Genomic DNA, 25,318 nt, shown 5'->3' on the forward strand with positions numbered 1-25,318 from the left:
ATCATGGATAAGAAAGTATCCAATACTGATGTGAAGGTATCAGGTAACAAAAGAAAGTGGAATGGAAATTATGATCGAGGTAACCAACAACAATCTTTTAAGAAACAAGAAAACACGCAAGGTGCGGGTAGTGGTTTAAGCTTTGGTTATAAAGGACAAAATCCTTTATGCAACCGATGCCACAAACATCACTCTGGTTACTGTAATGTGGTATGCAACAAATGTAATCGAAAGGGTCATCTTGCTGAAGATTGTAGGGCTCTCGTTACAAATACAAATGGTACCAAGACTCTTGCCACCAATGCAAATAGAACTGCTTTGGCTACCATTACTTGTTTTGGGTGTGGAAAACAAGGTCACTATAAGAGCCAGTGCCCGAATCCAGAGAAGAATATCGGACCTGCACGTGGGAGAGCATTTGTTATTAATGCTAGAGAGGCATGTGAAGACCCGGAGCTTGTTACGGGTACGTTTACCATTAATAACTTATCCGCATCTATTATATTTGATACTGGTGCTGATAGAAGTTACGTGTGTAGAGACTTTCACGCTAAATTGAATTGTTCATCATTACCTCTAGATGCTAAGTACATGATTGAGTTAGCTAATGGTAAACTAATTAAAGCCGATAAAATTTGCCGTGATTGTAAAATAAATTTAGCCGGAGAAACATTTAAGATTGATTTGATACCCGTAGAATTAGGAAGTTTTGATGTAATAATCGGCATGGACTGGATGTCCAAAATAGGAGCTGAAGTTGTGTGCGCCAAGAAGGCAATTCGCATTCCTCGTAAGGATAAAACGCCAGTAATGATTTATGGAGAGAAGGGTAAATCAAAGCTAAAACTCATTAGTTATTTGAAAGCTCAAAAGTGCTTGAAGAAAGGGTGCTATGCTATCTTAGCACATGTTAATAAAGTCGAAAAGAAAGAAAAAGAGAAGTGCATCAATGACGTGCCTGTGGCAAGAGATTTTCCTGAAGTATTTCCGGAAGAGTTGCCGGGATTACCTCCATTTAGATCTGTAGAATTTCAAATAGATCTTGTACCAGGAGCTGCACTGGTTGCCCGTGCTCCATATAGACTTGTACCGTCCGAGTTAAAAGAACTTCAGAGTCAGTTAAAAGAATTACTGGATCGTGGATTCATACGACCAAGTACTTCACCGTGGGGAGCTCCAATTTTATTCGTCAAGAAGAAAGACGGATCTTTCCGAATGTGTATAGATTATCGTGAATTAAATAAGTTAACTATCAAGAATCGGTATCCACTACCGAGAATTGACGACTTATTTGATCAACTCCAAGGATCATGTGTGTACTCGAAAATTGACCTAAGATCGGGCTATCATCAATTACGTGTCAAAGAAGAAGATATACCGAAAACTGCTTTTCGGACACGCTACGGTCATTACGAATTTTTGGTCATGCCGTTTGGATTGACGAATGCACCAGCTGTATTCATGGACCTCATGAATCGAGTTTGTAGTCCATATTTAGATAAGTTTGTTATCGTTTTCATTGATGATATTCTTATCTATTCCAAGAGTGAGCAAGAGCATGAGCAGCATTTAAGGTTGATATTAGAGTTGTTGAGAAAAGAACAGCTATATGCTAAATTTTCTAAATGTGCTTTCTGGTTGAAAGAAGTGCAATTTCTTGGCCACGTTGTTAGTAACAAAGGAATTCAGGTTGATCCAGCAAAAATTGAAGCCATTGAAAAATGGGAGACTCCTAAGACACCAATGCAGATACGCCAATTTTTGGGTTTAGCCGGTTATTATAGAAAGTTTATTCAAGATTTTTCCCGAATAGCTAAGCCGTTGACAGCGTTAACGCAAAAAGGGAAGAAATATGAATGGACCTCTGAGCAGGAGAACGCATTTCAAATACTAAAGAAGGAGTTAACTACGGCGCCTATTTTATCGTTACCAGAAGGGAACGATGATTTTGAAATATATTGTGACGCTTCACGACAAGGTTTTGGTTGCGTTCTTATGCAACGAAAGAGAGTTATTGCATACGCATCCCGACAATTGAAGATTCACGAGCGGAATTATACGACGCATGATCTAGAATTGGGAGCAGTTGTGTTTGCATTGAAGATGTGGAGACACTACTTGTATGGGGTTAAATTCACTGTGTTTACTGATCATAAAAGCCTTCAACATATTTTTGATCAGAAACAATTGAACATGAGGCAACGTAGGTGGGTCGAGTTAATAAACGACTATGATTGTGAAATTCGCTATCATCCCGGGAAAGCGAACGTAGTGGCCGATGCTCTAAGCAGAAAGGAACGAGAACCAATCCGAGTTCGAGCAATGAACATAAAAATTCGCATGAATCTCAACTCACAAATCAAAGAGGTTCAACAAGAAGCACTCAATAAAGAAAACATAAGAAATGAAATAATGAAGAAGTATGAGAAGCAACTCGTTATACGGGAAGACGGAATTCGATATTTTGCAAATCGTATTTGGGTACCGAAGTTGGGTGGATTAAGGAAGTTGATATTGAACGAGGCACATAAGACAAGATACTCGATACATCCTGGAGTTGGAAAGATGTATCAAGATCTTAAGACACGTTATTGGTGGCCTAATTTAAAGACAGACGTAGCAACATATGTTGGGGAGTGTTTAACTTGTTCCAAGGTCAAAGCAGAACACCAGAAGCCGTCAGGGTTACTTCAACAACCAGAAATCCCAGAATGGAAATGGGATGGTATTACCATGGATTTCATCACGAAGTTACCAAAGACTGCCTGGGGTTACGACACCATTTGGGTGATTGTTGATCGTCTCACCAAGTCTGCACATTTCTTGCCTATAAAGGAAACGGATAGAATGGAGAAACTATTACGATTGTATATAAAGGAAGTTGTTTCAAGGCATGGAATACCTATTTCCATTATATCTGATCGTGATAGTAGATTTACCTCAAAGTTCTGGCAATCACTACAGGAGGCACTAGGAACTCGTCTGGATATGAGTACCGCATATCATCCGCAAACCGACGGGCAGAGTGAAAGAACAATTCAGACTCTTGAAGACATGCTCAGGGCATGTGTGATCGATTTTGGAAACGGATGGGATAAATATCTACCGTTAGCAGAATTCTCGTATAATAATAGTTATCATGCGAGCATTGGAGCTGCGCCATTCGAAGCATTGTATGGAAGGAAGTGTAGATCTCCTATCTGTTGGAATGAAGTAGGAGATCGACAATTAACGGGTCCCGAGATCATACACGAAACGACTGAGAAGATTGTACAAATCAAGGAGAGATTGAAAACAGCCCGTAGTCGCCAAAAGAGCTACGCCGATGTTCGAAGGAAACCATTAGAGTTTCAGATCGGTGACATGGTTATGTTAAAAGTGTCACCATGGAAAGGTGTAATACGTTTCGGCAAAAGGGGTAAACTGAACCCAAGGTACGTAGGCCCGTTCAAGATTATTGAACGCATTGGACCGGTAGCTTATCGACTCGAGTTACCGCAACAACTCGCCGGAGTACATAATACCTTTCACGTCTCGAACCTTAAGAAGTGTCTTGCAAAGGAAGACCTCACCATTCCTCTTGAAGAAATCCATGTCGACGAGAAACTACAATTCGTCGAAGAACCAATCGAAATCATGGACCGTGAAGTTAAACAGCTCAAGCAGAGCAACATACCGATCGTTAAGGTTCGTTGGAATGCTCGAAGAGGTCCCGAGTTTACGTGGGAACGGGAGGATCAGATGAAACAAAAGTATCCACACTTGTTTCTCGATGACGCAAAATAAGTACAATTTTAAAATTTCGGGACGAAATTTATTTAACGGGGAGGTAATGTAACGACCCGCACTTTTTCGATCGTTCTATACTTATAAGATTAATATTTACATAAATTAAACCTTACCAACATGATAAGCAATCCAAATTGTCGAGACTTATGTTTTTCGAAAAGAGTTTTACACAACGTTTGACCGTCTAGTTTGACCGATGATATCACGAACTATACAATATATGATAATTATATGTTTGTGTATATATATGTATATATACATATTTAACATGACCTAAGAATGTTTTAATATCTCATTTTGTATTAATAACAATAAGTTATAAGTATATTTTGAAACTACTAACTTAAGTTTTCAAAACGATAACCATACGTAACGTTATTTGACTTAAATACTTATGACCTATAATGTTTATACATATATCGTATAAGTAATGTATTTAATCACTTTTAAAGACTTACATACATAAAACAATATAAGTATATTTACAAAAGATAGCTATATTTGAATCCTCGTTCCGTTTTCTCAAAGATTTCTACACGTATATCTAGGGTATATGTACCCGTATCATACGCAGCTTCTAGATGTATTTACTATTGGTATATACCAATAAAAATCTGCTCCTTAGCAGCCTTAAATGATTAAGAAACATGTGGAACCAACCATTTGTCAAGTAGCATGAATTATTTAGCAAGAAAACAAAGTTAGGTATCTTTTTTTTCCTTTATAACCTAAAAACGTTTTTATGCATGCACACCATTTCTTCACCCCATTTTCTCATACTTACACTCCCATTTCTCTCTCAAAATACTCTTAACTTCATACTTGATCATCTCCAAGCATTTTCCCCATCATTTAGCTTCAAAAACATCACTTAATCACCATAAGAAAACCCTTACAAAAACACTTCAAGAATCCTTCCAAGAACACAAACTTACTTCCAATCTTTCATCCAATTCCATCACCCTTTTAGTTCTAGGTTCTTACTCCTCTTTTACAGCAACCTTGTCCAAGGAACTTGAGGTAGAATCTATGTTCATAACCTTATTCGATTCATATATATATAGCTATCTTATTTTGTGGTATAAAATTTTAACAACAAGAACATAGTTTGAATGTTTTCAAACTTGTTTGCAAACTAAATAGATCCTTCTAAATTAACTTTTAAAATACTTCAAGACCTGTAATATATCATAAATATATGCTAATTTAACAAGGTATAACTTGGTTTTTCAAAGAACACCTTAAAAACTGAATTTACGACGTCGGAGTGCAACCGGGGGCTGTTTTGGGTTGGATAATTAAAAACCATCTTAAACTTTGAATTGGAGGTTTATTTTCTGGAAAAATGATTTTTACTATGAATATGATAACACATAAAAATTTCATGATTTAACTCAAAGTATAAGTATTTTTAGAAAAATAATCATTTAAGGTTGTTTACATGATGGAAAATGATTAACTTCATAAGTTTCACTAAAGTTTGACCTATGACCTGTGATTTCGAATACAAACTAAGGTATTTACAGTTCATAGTCTTAAAGAGGGACTCGATCCAAGGAAGTGACAAGTTGAATCAACGAAAACGGAGTTGTAACGAAGAAACTATGACCAAAACGAGATCGGATATCTCAGACTTGTTTAACTTCGGGATTAATTGGGAAAAATTAAATAAAATCACATATTTCTAAGATAACATGATATTTTATATATATGTACTTATAATTCAATTTTATATGGTTCAGGATCACCCGCAAACAACACGAGAAGATTAATCATAAGATCCCATGTTTGTACGCAACACGTCATTTGACAACACCGGTACTTTATGTACGCAACACGTCATTTGACAACACCGGTACCGTGGGTCAAGATTAATCTCGACCAATACATATACGATGGGATTTTATTTATTTCGTTAGGGGTTTTATTTATTTCATTGCGGGTATATTAAACATCTAAAAATGAACCATTAAAATTGAATTACTAACAACGAACTGCTAACTACGGACTAAGGAATTATTCAAAGTATTAAAAGTATAACAAGTATATATATGTGACGTTTGTTTAAAAATAAAAGGTATTGATATATTATATATGGATAGGTTCGTGATATCAACCGGAGACCAAGTCAAATTATATATATATCTTCAAGACGAAAGTGAGTATATAGTCCCACTTTTAAACTCTAAATATTTCGGGATGAGAATACATGTATTTTATGTTTTACGATATGGACACAAGTAACTGAAAAATATATTCTACGTTGAGTTGTACCACTGGCATACTTCCCTGTAGCTTGGTAACTGTTATTTACAGCGGTATTGTAAACGCGAATCCTGTTGATAGATCTATCGGGCCTGACAACCCCAACCGGACTGGACGACCAGTATTCAACGGTTGCACAGTACTTCGTTTCGTGACTACACTTGGTACGGTGTAGTAAGATTTCATAATAAAGGGAATATGCGACGTGATTAAATGTTAAGTATGGTTACCAAGTGCTCAACCACTTAGAATATTTTTATTAAAATGTTTATATATGAAATCTTGTGGTCTATATTTATATCGCTGCCGGCATTAAACCTATATCTCACCAACTTTATGTTGACGTTTTAAACATGTCTATTCTCAGGTGATAATTAGAAGCTTCCGCTGCATCATGTTGAATCTAAGCAGGATCTTGCGTACGCATATTTGTGTCAAAAATAAGACTGCATATCCAAGAACTTGTGTTGTAAAATATGCTAGAAATCGGGTTGTTATTATCATTTGTAAAGTTTGTAAGTCGAAGATTATCGCTAAACGATAATCATCTTTATTTTGTCCAAAGCTTGTATCAAAAATAAGGATCATGGTTTGTAATGTATAATATATGCAGTTTTTCTTTAAAAAAATGTCGCATATAGAGGTCAATACCTCGCAATGAAATCATACGTTATCTAACACGTTCTTATGGTTAAGGACGGGTTATGACAGCATATAGAGGTCAGAACCTCGCAATGGGACCAACTGTTGAAGACTTCATCCAGATGAATTAGGACGGGGCATTTCAGTTGGTATCAGAGCGGTGGTCTTAGCGAACCAGCTCTGCATTAGTGTGTCTAACTGATAAGTCGTTAGGATGCATTAGTGAGTCTGGACTTTGACCGTGTTTGCATGTCAAAAGTTTTGCTTATCATTTCGTGTCGAGAATTGCCTGCTTATCATTCTTAGAGAATCACTTGCTTATCACTCTTAGTCTAGACACGTCTTACTGCCTCTATTGCATAGACAGTGTGTAGATAAATTCATATCTGAGCATATCTGTTATTGTTACCTTTGTCTGACATCTTCCGTAGATTCCTCCGTAACTTATGGAATTTTAGTATTATATATGCATATGTAAACTATGTATTGCAGGGTACTAATCTACATCCTATAATCTATTTCTTATCGAAAATTCTTCATCTGATCCTACGAGATGAATCCTTCAATCAGATCGAGTCCCTCGGATTCCGATAGCTATTCCGATAGTTATTCCGACAACTATTTCGATATGAATATTCACCTGAGCTCCGAAAGTAGTGTAACCGGAATGGATCTACCAATTAGCCATCATCTATCCTGGATGAATTGAGATAAGTTCGTAGTCGACTTAATCAATGGAGACGCGAAGAAGGCGATCCTTTCCATCCACCACATTCTCCTCTTGACCATGAACCTGAAGCACTTACCGGCGAACCTGTTCGAGACACCATTTTCTCTCTCCTTTCGAAAGTATCTTATCACAATCATATTCTATCCACAATTCTAAACCTTATTCATCCACTCGTTTCGACCGACAATCATCCCGGGGTAATACAAGAAGTCAACGAACTTCGTGCTCGAGTAATAGTTTTGGAAAATATGGTGCAAAACTTACCAGCATCAGCAACATCACCGACATCAATAGGACCACCAGCAATAGCACCCATACCATTAACAACACACATCTCAGCATCCCATTCTGTACCTCGAGTATAATCATCATTCTACATATCGTTCTACATCATTTATCTTCGTTCCACATGGCGATTATGTAATCTCTAATGTTTTAGAGATTACATATTCTTGTTCTAACGGTAAATCGGATGAGTTAATATCATATTAACTCATTAAATCCATGATTACATCAGAGGAAAATATATATGTAAGTATATTTTCATAAATATTGTAATTAAAAAATTCTTTTGTACAAACTGTTAATGGTGAAAATATTTTAACGGGTAGGTAATACCCGAGGAATATTTAGATTTCACATTAATAAGTTACACTGTATATTCTCCGAATCTGATTCAACAGTCATTTACGATCCTACTTACATCCATCGATATACATATCCGTTCACCACAAAATAACCATTTTCATTCAATTTCATATTTGAATTTTGACCTATCAGAATCCGACAAGTGGCATAATGAAGAAAACATTGGACAAAATAAAATTTGTTAGAAACAAACAAATTAACTATGCTAAATTTTGTTAAGAATCCACGCTAACAAAATTCTAGCTAACTGTTCCTAGCTAACTGTTAATTCCTTATTGTACATTTAATTATTGCAATTTATTTTATCGCAATTTAATGCTCGCAATTTTATTTATTGTCATTTACATTCTGTTATTTATTTTACACACTTTATTTATCGTCATTTAATTTCTGTTATTTATTTTACGCACTTTAAATATCGGGACACGTATATAAGGTTTTGACATGTCATATCGACGCATCTATATATATTATTTGGAATAACCATAGACACTCTATATGCAGTAATGCGGGAGTTAGCTATACAGGGTTGAGGTTAATTCTACAATAATATATATAGTTTGAGTTGTGATCGAGTCTGAGACGTATACGGGTCACGACATGTATTAATTAATTCGAATATAATATATTAAACTATATATGAATTACTGGACTGTAACTGTGGACTATCGACTGTGGACTAATAACATTGGACAATTAAAAAGAATTAAAATATTGATTATAACATATGAAAATAAACAATTCTTCAAGTTTGCCACTTGATTTCATCTTAAACCTCAGTTGTATCTTGACGATTACAATCTGCGTTCAAACCTTTCATGATTCTTGAAAACACCTCAATCGAGAGAATGAACCAACTGCACTTCATCTACGGAAGAAAAGATTGATGCATATAGCTATGTACCCGAAAAACTCTCGGAACCTGAGTAAACATTTAACACCTATCTGTGCTAGCTTCTTTGGCGTTGTTATTATCGAAAATAACTTTACCATCCCTCTCCAAAATAGCCAATTTTGTCACAGCTCCAACAAGACAACTTCAATTTTTCATTCAAAACAACCTTATTATAACCTTGATATATATGCGTGCTCATTTATTGTTACCGGAGAACCTTTTATATTCCACCATATTACCATCCGCGTTTAATCATCTAAAAACACAATTCTTTTGAAACCACCTCAGATTGATAATCGACGAATCAGATATGGCTGCATTAAATGCAGATGAAACAGTAAAATTGTAGATGGCCTGAATGGCCAAGAGGTTGATGATAAAGAATGGAGTGTTGGGAATGCTCGATTAAAAGTTCGGTACTGAAAAACGGATTGAACTAACCATGAAGGAGACCAAAAATAAATACAAGGACCAAACCCTATATTCAAAGAATACAGGTAATGCTGGATCTGATGAAATCTTTAGAGAATATCTTGTTCCGAAGTCATGTTAAAATCGTGCGAAAAATTTTTCTTCATCAACCTTCGAACTTAGAAATTCCAAAATATCATCAAAAATATCTTCGATATTTCTGAGGATATTTTCATAAATATTCTTGTCCGAAATTATCTACATCTTCGTATTTTCTGAATTCCATTATATTGGAAACATATGTAAAATATAAGTATAAATTATGAATGAATTGTGGAGAAGTGTTGGGAATTGAAGCATGAGTTAGTATAATATAATGCGCTTGGCCAACGTGATTATATTACAGTAATTCATGCGGATAGTTCTATTGTAACATGATGATTCACAGATCATACCATCATCATGTGCCATGTTACATAACTCTTTCATTCTACCTAATCTTTAAAAACATCAAGAAAATATTTCTCTTGATGATTCGGTCTTTTCCGTGATTCTGGTAATTTAACGAGTTGAATCGTACTATTACCATTTCTTTCTTAGAAGGTCAGCCATGATCAATTGAAATCCAAAGATTTGATCTACGAATCCAAGACGTCTTGATCACTTTAAGTTAGGAAGAAAACAAAAGCATGAAGCTTCAAAATAGAAGAAAGTATAAGATTGGTGAGAATAATGGAATGGAAGAGTTTAATTTATAATAGAAATATCAGACAGAGTAATCAAGGCAGATCACCGTATTTAATTATAGAGATCTTAATTTCCTTACTCGCCGAAGAATCAAATCTTTTAGGTTTCGAAGATTTTCTTTAAATCCCTTAATTTCCGAAAATCAACCATGACTACAGCACCAAACAAGACGAATCTGCAATTATTCATTTCACTCTTTTGTGATAGCTTCATTCGTACTCTTCGAAAAATCGAATCGTTTTATCTATATTACTCACTGATGATAAAACTCTAATTTTCAACTCTTATTCGTCATGAAAATGTTCTTATGACAACCTCACTCAAATTTCGGGATGAAATTTCTTTAACGGGTAGGTACTGTGACGACCCGGAAATTTTCGACTAAATTTAAACTTAATATTTATATGATTTCGACACGATAAGCAAAGTCTGTAAAGTTGAGTCTCTAAATTTTGGAACTGTTTATATGAATTCAGTTAACCTTTGACTATTCCCGAAGATTCACAAACAATTGTGTGTAAATAGAAGTAAATAAATATATATGTAAATATAATTATAAGTTTATATATTAAGTTGAATTAATATAATATTATTTAATCATTTGAATTAAATATGTAGAGTAATATACAAAATAATTAAGATGTTATTAAAATAAATTTATATAAATATATATATAAATTCTATATACAATTAGTAGAATATGTATGTTGTAATATATATATATATATATATATATATATATAAAATATATATAAATATTCAAATATATTATAGAATAAGTATTACGTATGTAACGAAATGTAAAGTTAATACATTATCTGAAATTACAAGTTAGAACATAAATGATATATCAATATTATTATTATTACTTTCATTATTATTACTAATGTTAATGTTATTATTGATATTAATATTTGTATTATTAGTATTATTAATTTTGATATGAGATATAAATATATATAAAATTTGATATGTATAAGTGTATTATAGTTATTATTTTTAATATTAAGAGCATTATTAATATCATATTTGTATTCTTTAATTAGTAGGAAAGTTATAAATATAATTACTGAAATCGTTACACATCCTCATCAACTATCGATAATCTTGTTTTCTATCTAATGTCATTGGATATCAAGAATCAATTAGTGTACGAATTCAATTAAAAGATTTTATATGCTTTATTTTTTTTCAATTTCTTCTGTTCTCAATTGTACTACATGTCGACTAAATCTCTACTACAAAACAACATCAATTGATTCTTCAATGCACACATTTTTTTATATTACTTTTTGATTGTTGAATCACAAGAAGACCAACTACTCCACCATCTGTCATTCTTTCCTCCTTTCACTGCACAAGACCTATTCAACAAATAATTTTTCCCACTCATTTTGTTTTGCTTCGATGGAACCCAACAATTGCCACTACTACTATTAAATTAATACTACTTTATCATATTATAATATAATATATGTATATATGCATGATTGAAGAGATTACAACCCATTCTACTTTTTTCATTCTATTGTTTCTGTTTGGTGATCGAGCAAAACCACATTTGAATAAGTCTCGATGCATAAAAAGCCTTACACGAATTAGCCGAACCCATTTGGTGTTCTGAATCTTCTCTATCTCTTCTCTTCCTATTTTAGTCGTGAACCACCACCACTTCAAGCTACCACCGTCGAACACCATCCCTTCGATCACCTTATCAATCATATTGCGTATGTTTTCTGTTTTTCTGTTTCACAACTAACCGGCACCAACCCACAACCTTCCATCTCTCTCTCTCTCTCTAACTCACCCTATCTCTCTCTTCTCTCACTCTCACTATATCTCCCTACCATTTATGTTTTTGTCTTAGTCAACAAACAATCACCTTAACGGATGAAACCTTGTGGCTAACTGCCTTCTGTTTATTTGATCTAGCAACCCATCCATCACCATCGAGCATGACTTAAATCTCCAACAACGGTCGGCCAACAAACACCAAACCATCATTGAAACTAATTATGGCTGAGCTATATTTCTGTGTTGAACCGGAGACAAGCACCACCGGTTACCTCCACATCTCATTTTCACACCACCACCTTCACAATCATAAACCTGACACAACACCAACAAAACACATGAACTGCAACCCGCTGTTATTTTCTTTTCCTGTTACCACTACAAAATAACGATGAAGATTAGTTGAACGTTTTAAGGGTAATCACTTAATACTCGTTGATACATGGGGACTCATGCAAGTGGATATACAATGAAGCATATTTATTTTGTATGTATTAGTCACTTTATTGTTAATCATTTACATATGGGACTTTTCACAAATTTTAATGGCCCACAAGAAGGAAACATAAAGCATGGTGTTTTGTTATTTTATGAAACAATTGAGAAAAATGCTTCTGTCTTCGGTGGAATAACTCAACTCAAAAACCTTTATGATAGAATAATCGAATTGTTACAGTGTAGTGGCTGGCCATCTTGTTCTTTTATTTTTGTTTTTGGCCGCATACCTTTGTTTTTGTGGGCTCCTATCTGGGCCGAAATCCATCTATCAATCTCGCTGTGGAAATGCTGCTATATCCGTTATTCCTTTTGATGTATTCAAATATCCAAAACCTGCTGCAATTTGCATCATTCTTGCTATTTCTTTTCTTTTTCGAATTCTAAATCCAAACATTTAGCATGGTTGGGCCGCAGGCTATTAATTTTCTATTGGGCTATGATTAGTTAGTTGGGCCGAGAACTAAGTTGTTTTATTGGGCCGACCCAACTCTAGTTTTCTTGCTGGGTTGCTACGATGGGTATGAAGAAATGACGATGATGATTTTAGATTAAGTTAGTGATGACGTGACATAATGATGATAATGAGATCAAAGATTATAATTAATGATGATGGAATTATGATGATGAATAGATTAGGATGTTTAACGATGATGATAATGATAGTATAATGGTTAGGATGACGATGACATGATAATCGGTTTATGATGATGATAAAATACGTATGAAATGACATAGATATTGATGTTGAAGGATATTATGTTGATGCCGTGTAAGAATGATGATGGTAGAGGAATGATGATCATAATGATGATAAATATGATGCCGTTTATGAAAATGATTATGGTATAACATTTATTATTATTATTATTGATATTATTATTATTATTATTATTATTATTACTATTATTTTTATCACTTTTATTATTATAATTATCATTAATAACATATAACATTTTTATCATTTCATTATTAGTATTATCTTTATTATTAAAAGTATTATTATTTTTATTATCATCATTACTATTAATATTTTTAACGAACAAATGTTATCTATATAAAATTATACTACAAGTCAACTAATATTACATATTAATATATTTTTTTAACTAATATATTATCATTTATGTTAATAAAACTCTAATTAAATTATATATCATATAATTATTATAAGTATAATTGTATTTAAAAATACAAAATTTTAATAAATTATAAAATATAAGTAAACTTAGTTGATTAATTGAGATATGTGTTAACATATATATACATGATATAGGTTCGTGAATTCCGAGGTTAACCCTATACTTGTTCAATGTCGTCATATGTATTTTTACTACAAAATACAGTATGGTGAGTTTCATTTGCTCCCTTTTACTCTTTACATTTTTGGGACTGAGAATACATGCGCTGTTTTTACAACTGCTTTATTAAATGCTTTTGAAATATATTTTGAACTGCGAATACACGAAATGCTTTTATAAATGTTTGACGAGATAGACACAAGCAAAACATTCCTCGAATGAATTATTATGCAGACAGAAGTTCTGCGGATTATTATTGAATTATGTGGACATGATAATTGCCACCATTGAATTATGTGGACATGATAATTGCCACCATTGAATTATGTGGACATGATAATTTCCACCATTGAATTATGTGGACATGATAATTGCCACCATTGAATTATGTGGACATGATAATTGCCACCAATTGAAGTGAATGTTATGTATCGAGAGAATGATTTTATACACAGGTTATGTGTATGTTATTTTTGTGCACGAGATATGTGTACGGTTACTAAGATTTATGAAAGATAATTTCGTACACGAGAAAGGTGTACTGTATTTAAAAGATTTCGCATGTACATTACAGGTGGGTATAGGATTCGGCCCATTTGTACCATGCAGCATTTAAATCTTGTGGTCTATCAAAATGATGAATTTTATTGTTTTATGATAAACTTATGAACTCACCAACCTTTTGGTTGACACTTTAAAGCATGTTTATTCTCAGGTATGAAAGAAATCTTTCGTTGTGCATTTGCTCATATTACATGGAGTCGTTCATGGCATATAGAGGTCAGAACCTCGCAATGGGACCAACTGTTGAAGACTTCGTCCAGATGGATTAGGATGGGGCGTTTCACCGAGTGTGAGCACGGGTGGTACGCGGACGAGTATATCGGATTCTAGCGCGTCTAGATGTTACAATTGTGGCGTGAGGGGTCACAAGTCTTGGGAATGTTCGGTGCCAAAGGGTGATGGCATGGTGTGCTTCATTTGCCAAGAAGAAGGACATCGTAAGTTGGAATGTCCCAAGTTAGCGGGGACGGGTGCGGCAAGGAGACGTTAAGGTACGTTTCATTTTAATAAATATGTCCTTCGATTATTTATTATGCGCCGTTGAGTTTGAGTTTATTAGATGCATTGTTTGTGCATGTTATTGATATGGGTGACGTTCCTAATGGAAGTACCCTATGGTGACGTTTGATTGTCGGGCGAAGGGCGTAAGACTTGGTGCAACCAAGTATTCCTTAGTATTTGGGAAATGTTTCTACCAAGCCATGGAAATGGGTTTTGGTTTTCGGTCGTTAAGTGCATGTTCGCTTTTGTGTTGAAGTTGATGAACCATGAGGTTCGACGGGTGGGATGAAACCTGAGAAATCGGTGTTGATCTCGATGTATGTTGGTAAAGGAGTCTACGTGACGCGATATTAGGTGCCTCTTTCATACCTACTAGCGTGGTGTTCGACTCCGATTATGTTGTGGTTACTTGTACTTAAGGTACCGAAGTGAAACCCTTAAGTACATGAGTAACTGGGTGAAATTTGACAAGCTATAGCAATTGGATGACTGCGAGGGTAGAGTTTGTGTAATTTGTGGTACACTTTTCGTACGAAGTGTTTAAGGATAGGTTAAGATCCTTAGTATACTCAAGTTTGGAGCAAGATATGGTGATGAGTCGTGTGAACCCAATTGTTGGTAAAGTCTCCCTTTGGTAGCATTGTACGGTTGTACAAGATGCGGTTATGGAACGTAGTTCCAAGTGGGGGAGTTACACTCCCGCACGAGGAAGTTTTATTGTGAGATTTCTGATGATGTTTTTAGTAATTCCGGAATTAGTGTCGGGACCTAAATTTGGTCGATTGTGGTAGAGTACAATTTCGGTTAAATTGTACTTATGATTTTGGATTTGAATTATCACCGAGGTGGTAATGTGGTAAACCTCATTGAGAGATAATGGACGTGTTTGACGAGCAAGGTGAAATCCCTCGGTTAAGGGATGTGAGTATCGGATTCTCTTCTAGAGAATTATTGTTTGGTGCCTATGTTAGATATAGGTGGTTCTTGCTTGGTTGTGTGAATGGTTAGTGGTATCCGTTAGGATTCACTATGGCGTAGCAGAGCGCGATGTTACGTTACTCGTTGTATGAGGCCAAAAGAGCGTCGATTGGTGAAGCATGACCGTTGACGGGGTCCGCTGACTTCATCATGGGAGTAGTGTTATATCGGTATAGTATAACGTTATCGGGAAATTCGAGTACCGATGGGGAATGGGATTACCATTCCTGTGTTGAGATTGGGAAGTGGATCGCCTGTGTTTGCGGATTCACGATGACGCGTGTAGTTCGGTCATCTAATTGTGGAAGCGAGTCGCGTGTAGTTCGGATTCACAAATGACTCGTGTGGTTGCGGTCATTGTATTGAGGAGTGAGTCGCGTGTAGTTCGGATTCACAAATGACACGTGTGGTTGCGGTCATTCTATTGGGATAGGGACTCTCGTGTAGTTCGGATTCACTAAGGCGCGTGTAGTTCGGCCAATCCCGATTGTTGTGCGGTGGAGGTAGTGAGTCTCGTGTGGTGCGGATTCACTAAGGCGCGCGTAGTTTTCGGCTAGCCTTCATGTTGTTGGATGTGTGATCTATCGGTTGTTTTATACGCCGATGGTGGGGTCGTAAGGACCATGTTGTGTGAACTATTGGTTGTTTTATACACCGATGGTGGGGTCGTGAGGACCATGCTGTGGGATTAGTGATGCAATAGCCGTATTTCGCTCACATGTTGTTACGGGTGTGACAATAGTCGATTTTGTACACCTTGAGTTTAGCGTTGCCATAGTCGTTTGGGTGCTAATGGTTTTTAGCCATTTGATTATGTTGTACGGTAGTTGCGTAGTAGCCGTGTTTGCGCACTACAATGATTATTAAGTATGGATTCGCCTTTTCAGTCTTCATCGGTCGGATGGTTGACTTTATTGTGATTGTTACTAGCGATGTACTTGGTATGGTATGCTAGGGGTTGATATCTCGGTTCGAGAGTGGTTGAGTTTTTCCCGATGTGAGGGATTGAGCATGGTTTTAGTGCTCGGATTTGTGGATTTTATAAATCGCGGGTGACGATTTTGTTGTTAAAGGTGATTCATTGGGAAATTGTCTAGGAAAGTCGGATTGGGACTCATGTTGAGGACCGTGGAGTGTAGGTCCGGATGGTTAAGTGATGAGGATCACGAGGACGTGATCGAGTTTAAGTGGGGGAGAGTTGTAAGACCCAAATATTTATTGTACATAATGTATTTATGGTGTACGATGCGTGTATGAAGTGTACGAAGCATGTACGTGTTGCTTGCTCGAACGTCGAAGGAAACTGGACGTTGTCTAAAGTGACAAGGTGTGTACGTATCTTTTTAACCCCAAATAAATTTTGAGTTGATGTTTCAAAGCCTTACCATTAGAAAGAAAATCTTATTACGTTTCCAACGATATTTGATTCATCGAAAACGGAGCTACGGTCAAAAAGTTATGGCCAAAACAAGTTACTGAAAACTGTTTTTCCTCGACTGCCAGCACCTGAAGGTTGGAGCGGCGCTCCACCCTATGGAGCGGCGCTCCGATTGCGTCTGATGCAATTTTCAGCATTTTTAAAGGGTTTAAGTGAGGTGTACTTTGGTCTTTTCACTTGTGGTCGGTTTGGGATCATCAAAACTGATCCATGGGCTATCTTATCCTCATTTCACCTCTTTTCACTCACCAACACTCTCATCCTCAAACCCTAGAGAGAGAGGAGAGATTTAGAAAGAGAGAGCTCCAATTGGAGAAGAAGAAGAGTGTTTCGGGTCAAACCTCAAGTATTAAAGTTGTTCATCTCATCAACGGCATCATTTTGGCGGTATTGGTAAGTTCCAACTCCGAGTTTCATTGTTTGATTTGAGATTCAATGTTAGAGTTTTGAGATTGTTAGTTGTAAAACTCATTTAGTTGATGAAGAGGGTTTATGGAAACTTGCTATTTTGATATTTGGCGGGTTTTGGGTTGGTTAATGATTTAACCATGTTTAAGGCTTGTAAGTAGTGTGTAATCACTAGTGTTAGTGATTATGGAAGTGTTGGAACCACTTTAGGTGAATTTTGGGTTGACTAATTTTGAAATGGGTCAAAATTAGGGTTTAGGTGTCAATTTGGGCAAGTTTGGTGTTTAACACTTACGATTGGGTTTAATTGGCGTATTAGGATCATTCTCACTTGTGTTAGTGATTATTGGCTAGTTTGGGCGCGGTTTGTGCTTGGAAGTGCAATTAGGTCGAAATTGCACTAGTTGTCAAATTGGGTTGGTTTGTAAATCCATCCTAATTGTGTTGTTGTATTTGTGATAATGGAATAGGTACATTCCATTGGCGAGTTGCGGATTATTTTCGGTTGCATTCATCAAGGCGACAAGGTGAGTGTTAATATCCTATGTGCATATGTATGTGTAGGATGGGTGCGGGTCGGGTGAAGTGGTTCTCGGTTATAGATCTCACTTCACATATAGGTGGATTTGAGGACTTGTGTATAGGTCCAATTGGCACGGTTGTGCATTTTGGTTGACCACCTTTGGTGAGGTGCAGATTTTGTGTGCACGTTATCACACATAGTTGTGATGTGGATGATATAACCCCAATGGCGAAGGGTTTTTGATGTTGAGAAGTGAGTCGCGTGTGGATGCGGATTCACGATGACGCGTGTAGTTTCGGTCATCTTATTGAATTGTGAAAGTGGATCTCGTGTAGTTCGGATTCACGATGACGCGTGTAGTTCGGTTATCTTATTGAGGTAGTGATCTCGTGTGCTTGCGGATTCACTAAGGCTCGTGTAGTTCGGCCAACCTCGATGTTGTTATGGTAATGAAGATAGTAGTCTCGTGTGGATGCGGATTTACTAAGGCTCGTGTAGTTCAGCCAATCTTCATTGTGGTATTTGGTTTTCGGTATTGGGTTAAGGGGTTAACCTTATTCGTTTATATATTGTTTTATATATATATTGTTGTATTGTTGTGATGTAGCTAACCCTCCGGGTGTAGCTCATTGGCGTTGTTCACATCGTCGTTGGTGAACTAACTTTATTGTTGATGTTGTTAGCTTGTTGCTTAGTGAACGTACGGTATGCTTAGTTTAGCTTGCCCTATACTTGGATGCTCCGGTATGCGCTATTTGATTATTTGTGTGGCGTGTCCATTTTATGCATATATATGTATGTAGTATATTCTCACTCACTAAGTATTAGCTTACCCTCTCGTTGTTTACTTTTTTATAGATGTGCATGGATGCGGTGGCTCGGGTAAGCATGGGAATTAGTGGACTTGCGTAGTTGCTTAGAAGACTTACTTTTGGATTTGATTAGGATTGGGTAGCGTATCCCCAATCGCCATGCTCGGCTTTATTTTGTATTAAAAGTCATATGGTCGAAGTTTGCATTTTGTACAAAAAGGGTAATTTGGGCATATGTGGGCTCGGTGTCGTATAACTCATTTTATTATTGAAACGTGTTAGTTTTAACTATTATTAAATGTTGTGAAAACCGTTTCGTCTAAAAGTGTAGGGAAGCGGGAGATCTTTTTGCGGGAAAACGACTTTTGGGACAGCAGGGATCGGAGCGGCGCGCCCCTATATGAAGCGGCGCTCCATTTGCCTGTAAACTTGATCTTTGTAAAAAATAAAAAAATAAAAAAAAAACAATTGTAAGCGTGTTTTGGTTGGATAACGGGTTGGGATGTTACATGCTCCTATAGAAACTGAACGAACAATAGAGCTATCTGATCACTATTATAGGAGCAAGTATGGTGATGTACTGACCAGGAGATCAAATCCCAGCAAGATCATCAAAGTGCACAGAGGCACAAAAAGAGCTTTCACTATCAGCAGGGAAGATAACATTCAAGAAAGGGTAGACTACACCGAATTGAGAACCTTCGGATTCAGTGAATGGATGGAGATATTGGAGTACTTCATTGGTAAGGCTGAAAGTGGTATTAAAAAGACATTGAAGCCAGAACTCCAAGAGCTCTTCAACAAAGCAACAAAATTTGGGAATGCACCAGTAGTAAACGTAGAAGAAGTTCTTTCTCAAAAGTCTAAAAGAAAAAAATCTACTGGTGAAGGCCCACACAGAAGAGATCTCATCATTCTACCTCCTCATGTTCCAGTTTATAACCCTGCTGAGCTGCCTTACTTGTTTCCTGAAGCCTGGGCTGCCTTGAAAGTGAAAGAAGAGAAGCTATCTGGTAATGAACTAGAAAAAGATAAAGATAGAGACATATAGCCTTCTAGTGCTCAAATTGTATCTTTTGTTACTTCATTTTTCATTATGATGTTTTGTAATTACTATATATACTCTGTTGTAATGAAAATGAAATGAGTTATCTTCAAAATCATATCAAGTTATAAGATATAGATAACTCAGCAAAAGATCCCAAAAAACAAATTTAAAAGGGACAAATTTACTACCTATTTTTCATTAGGTCCCTCAGTACTGACTTTAGTGTTTTCTCTAAATGTCATAAGTTTTGTCATCATCAAATAGGGGGAGATTGTTGAGTCCCCAAAATAATTATAGATTTAATTATGACAAAACTGTAATTTATTTGCACTAAAATGTTATGTGCAGCCAGCACAAGTTTGTTTATGTATAGACAGCAAATATTGCTGTGTCAAGTGTTCAGTATGCTGCCTAGTCTACCAGCACAAGGTAGGGTGTATTCTTCGAATCAGCACAGGATGAGTACTCAGCAATTCAAGAATATCAAGTGACTCAGCATAAGAAGAACCAGTAAACCTGGTAAGCAGCATACAATACAAGACAGCCATGCTCCATTACAAGCATGGTGGTTTTCTGAGTGGTCTACATCAATTGTACTATTCAACAGAAGTAGAAGACAAAGTTGAACATAAAAGGACATTCGTCGGCGGCTGACAAGCGACCTTACAAGACCACATGGGAATGCAGAAGTTTAACGCATGTGCAGACATGTGTTATACTTTGTCAACGCCTAGGGAACACAACATTCTATTTGTTTAAACAAATAGTGGTGCCAAACCGAATTGGGGTGTTCTTGCAAATAGCTACCAAAGAGGAAAGAAGAGAGCACGCTCTCTGATGCAGTTGTCCCCACAAGTACAGACATCCTATGTACCAGTGGACAATAGATTCATTACACGGTCAATAGGACTACTATAAATTGTTGTATCCACTATTGTAACAATTAGTGGTGTGGGTTTTGTTATTTAGAGTCCAAAACGTGTAATAGCTTTATGTTTATCCTCATAGCTATACTTAGGTAAATCTGTATCAACCATCATTTCGCCAAAGAGAGTTGCAATTCTTTGTGATTTAATCAATAAAGAATAACAGTTGAAAAATTACCTTTGACTCTATTTAAATTACAAGCTTGAATACTAAACTGTGTTTAACTGTTAAGTTATTTAAAAGAAATTGTATTCATCCCCCTCTAAAATACTCCTGTTGTTAATCAATGGACCAACACTTTGATATGCCAAATGATCAAACACAAGATTAAGGAAGTCAATCACATCACAAAAAACTGTATCCCACATCTAATAAAATTGCAAATTAAATAAAGTTATAACATTGGTTTTCTTTTTTCTTTTTTGTGTGTGGCAAAGAAGAAGATTAATACAAGATTTAATTTGGTCACGAGTGTAATTTATGGTGGTAGTCGTATATGAGTGGCTAAATGGTGAGTAATTAAGGGTATTAATTAGTGTGCACAGAACTATACGGAAATAGACTTCTGCAACAACATTTAATCCTACAAAATTGTAATACGGAGGAAACAAGATCTAGACAATCCTTCATCTAATCTAAGACCACTTGTATTGGTTGAGGCGTTTTTTGTTCTGGAGTAGTGGTGGTGTTTTTTTTAATATTGGTTATGAGTATTGTGATGATGTATTAAAATATAATTGTTGAGTTAAGTATTAAAAGGGGATAAAAATATTTTTAAATTAATAAACAAATTAAAAAAAAAAAAAAAAAAAAACAAGAAACGTGTGTTTCTTCTACCGTCTCTTTTCAACAAACGCCTAAGTAACACCATCAAGTGACCGCTCACTACTTGAAAACTTGGTGTTTCTTTGTGATGACTAGGCAAGTGGCAAGCGTTTCGTCTTATTGATACAAGTGGTCTAAGTGTATAGTGTCATTTTTTTCACCAGCAAGTAGAAAAAATTTGTTTCTCCATCCGCAATTAGAAAAGGTCAAGTAGAAAAAATTCGTTTCTTCACCCACAATTAGAAAAGGTCACCATCCCTCTACTCGAGAATAGAAAGGCTACTTTAAGAACTAGATAAATACTTTACATCATATATTCAGTATGAGATGAGATGGTAGATATGAAAAATTATTACAACAAATTTACCGATAAATTGCTGAAAGAGCTTTGAAGTAGTAACGCATCCGCAAATGCATTTTTATTGTGTCATATTGACTGACAACTAGCCAAAATAACTTGATTCTTTAATGATTAATCAAATCGAACTAGAACTTTGCTTCATAGTACACGACTGACAGTCTAAAAAAGAAATGGTTTGCAAATAAAGACACAATTCCAGTTAAGATTCTCGCATCATCCTTAACACTAGGCCACGGAGAAACTATATATCCAAAATTAAAAAAAAAATTAAAAAAAAAATATCAAGTAACTGATGCATACACCATTCGAGAAAATTAATTCATCAAATTATAAAAGCCTAATGACTGGAAAGCTAAAAAACATGGGGCATTTTACTCCCTAGAAAGCTAGAAGTGGAGGGTGATACTTGTTCATTCACCTAACACTTTTTGCTTTTTGGATGTGTTCATGTAGGAATGCAATACAAATTCATTTTGTGCTTCTTCTTGGTCCATAGTTCCAAGCTTGATCTGCACAACAAAAACCATAGATGACAAAGCACATCAGTACAAACATGTTTTGTAAAATATAGCTATATTTGGAATGAATAACATAACCACATGCAGGATAACTGTTACCTGATACAATCGTAATTCGAACCGAGGACCAACCTCCTTCAAATCAATTGATTTCGGACCTCCACTTTGTCTATAGACATGATGCCTGCATGTACATAAAGTAACAAGGACTGAATGAGTGCATAAATTAGAGGCGGCTATTCTGACCCATTCACACATGAACAGGTTCAAACTCAGGGTATGCTAATCTCAAACAACTCTTAACATATGCAACAAATTACAGCTTAAAAAGGCACGTCGAGAGTTAAAATGCATATTTTCTACATGCATTTCACCATTGGGTCATTTTAATTACTCTAAAAAAGAGGAAGGTCTTGAAACAGTATAGCAACTGCAATCATACGTGACACACAATATTGTAACTTTGGCAAAGAGTGACCCATCATGTCAAGAAAATACAACTCAGCCAACCTGCCCATTTTGACACGTCTAACATAAACTACAACAGGACAAAAAAGCAAAACAATTAGGCTAAATGGGAAGTCCATCGTCACAAATTCAAGTAACATGAACATGAAAAATCAATTGAAATGTCATTATATCAAGTTAGGCATGGCCACATGAGATCTTTAAGAATATAAAATGCAAGTCCTCTCAACTAAAATCAACACAAAATAATTAAAACACACGAGGCAATCACGGAAAACAATTAAACGAGTGAAGTGAACAAACAGATGGCATGCGAAGAGATACCTGAAAGAAATGTAATCTGACTGATTAGCAAAAGTAATTATGCGTTTTGTATCAGCCTTGGGAACTGGAAAAAGATGCTTCAAAATGGTTGCAGTCCTTTGACCAATCTATTAAATTATAAAATGCAAATAGATTCTTGTTAGAACGTTCAAAGAACAGAAAAACAACACCAAAAGTAAAACAGAGACTTATAAAATTGCCTTTAGCCTGTCACTGTTCCAGTTTCAGGAAAAAAAATATAACTGAATTGATACCTTCGAAGAGAAGGATTCAAAAATCAGATGTGGGTAAGCCTGAGAAACTGTTCCCATTTCTTTCTTATCTTTATTGTCATGTCTTGTGACCTATATTTATGTACTTATAAATATTTGCATTGGCAAAATCAAAGAACAAGATTAATAAGATAGAGATAAGAGGCGGGGAAATATAATTACTTACCACATTGAGGATTTGAAAGTAAGCAGTTGGACCAAAAGGTAAGTGGCTGATTACTAACTCATCAGGTACACCACGATGTTCGGCAACACGTATAAGATCAGTAAAATCATGTGATCGGCAAGTCTCGACTATATCAGTAATAACCTGCATTTGCCATGCATGTCAAAGTCAAACCAAGAGATAAAACCTCTTTGAAGACATTGTTGTTTACCAAAATGCAATTATCGGTCTATTATTTCAAATAATTATGAAATTTTATATTGTAACTTCTAAAAGTTGATACCACATTATCTCACTTTTTATTTTTCATGTTAATATTAGACGAAATGCATCAAGCTTCAGTAAACAAAGTAAGATTTAACAACAGATAGCATTTATATAAAATCGCAAAAAGGATATTAATGGTCATCAATTCATCGAAAAATCAACTCGAATTAATCATTTTATGTTTATCTACTCGTATTAACTAACCTGACTACCACGATTCATCCGTTGTGAATTAGGGAACACAAGTGTCAATTCCTGTAAGTAAGGCCATTAAAGAATCACTTATCCATAAATGACTATAGAGACTAAAATAAAACAAAATATCACATGTTAAACTAATTAATATTATCAATTTAGCTAATAGACGAACCTTCGCAAACTGTGTCAAAGGTGCACTTGGATTGCGAGAAGTAATAATCAGAATCTTTGGATCCCTTTCATTTGCATTTGCATATTCATCATCTATTGTTGACCTTGGAACTATATTTAAAAAACAAAACAAACAACTCATAAATTAAAAACCCTAAGCATTCAAACAAGGCATCTAATAAACTGAAAAATCATATACTATTCATCAAGCCAATTTCTTAAATCGAACACTCTTCAAACTTAAAAAGGAATAAACCTGCAGTTCGCTCGTCTTCAAGATCGATTTCTTGGCGAAGAGCCGCATCTTCGTTTCGAAGCTCAGTAGGAATTGGTTTTCCCTCTGTTACAAGCACAATAAATCAATACACATCATTAAAAAAAAAAAAAAAATTTAGAAAAGCAAATACACATCATTAAAATAATTCATAAAAATCATAAATAAACAAATTAAAAGTGAATATTTTAGCATAACAGATAATTAACCTTCAAGTGCTTGCTTAATTTTGCGTTTCTTTTCATAAAGCAAACGTTCTTTGCCTTCTAAACTTTTTCTGTATAGATACTCCCTCCTCAACCTTACATTCCTTCGTAACATGATTTCAATTCATACACAGACACTCTAAAAGGTGGATTCTTATTTCTTTTTGAAAGAGCAAATATGAGTGATTGACGAACTAGGGTTTTGTGTTCGTGTGTGCGCTCTGGCTAGGGTTTTATTGTTAAATAGGAAGAATAAATTTAGGATAAGCGACGCCAAAGTATGATTGCTCGGCTTAGTCCCTAGGGTTTTAATTTATGCAAAGTGATCACCAACCAACTTTTCTTTTTATGT

The 25,318-nt window shown here is 35.5% G+C and overlaps 1 protein-coding gene across 1 annotated transcript; it reads right to left on the minus strand.

The window, feature by feature from the left end:
• Positions 1–22,209: 22,209 nt before the first annotated feature.
• Positions 22,210–25,113, minus strand: LOC139853383 (uncharacterized). The gene is made up of 9 exons (XM_071842771.1): positions 24,970–25,113; positions 24,743–24,826; positions 24,488–24,597; positions 24,322–24,372; positions 23,851–23,994; positions 23,667–23,756; positions 23,413–23,519; positions 22,720–22,804; positions 22,210–22,611 (listed from the first exon to the last, which is right to left on the minus strand). The coding sequence occupies exons 1-9, from the start codon at positions 25,079–25,081 to the stop codon at positions 22,513–22,515; spliced, it is 882 nt and encodes a 293-aa protein (XP_071698872.1). The 5' UTR covers positions 25,082–25,113; the 3' UTR covers positions 22,210–22,512.
• Between the last annotated feature and the right edge of the window lie 205 nt (positions 25,114–25,318).

Source organism: Rutidosis leptorrhynchoides, chromosome 6 (genome assembly GCF_046630445.1).
Source record: "Rutidosis leptorrhynchoides isolate AG116_Rl617_1_P2 chromosome 6, CSIRO_AGI_Rlap_v1, whole genome shotgun sequence".
Lineage (NCBI taxonomy): Eukaryota > Viridiplantae > Streptophyta > Magnoliopsida > Asterales > Asteraceae > Rutidosis > Rutidosis leptorrhynchoides.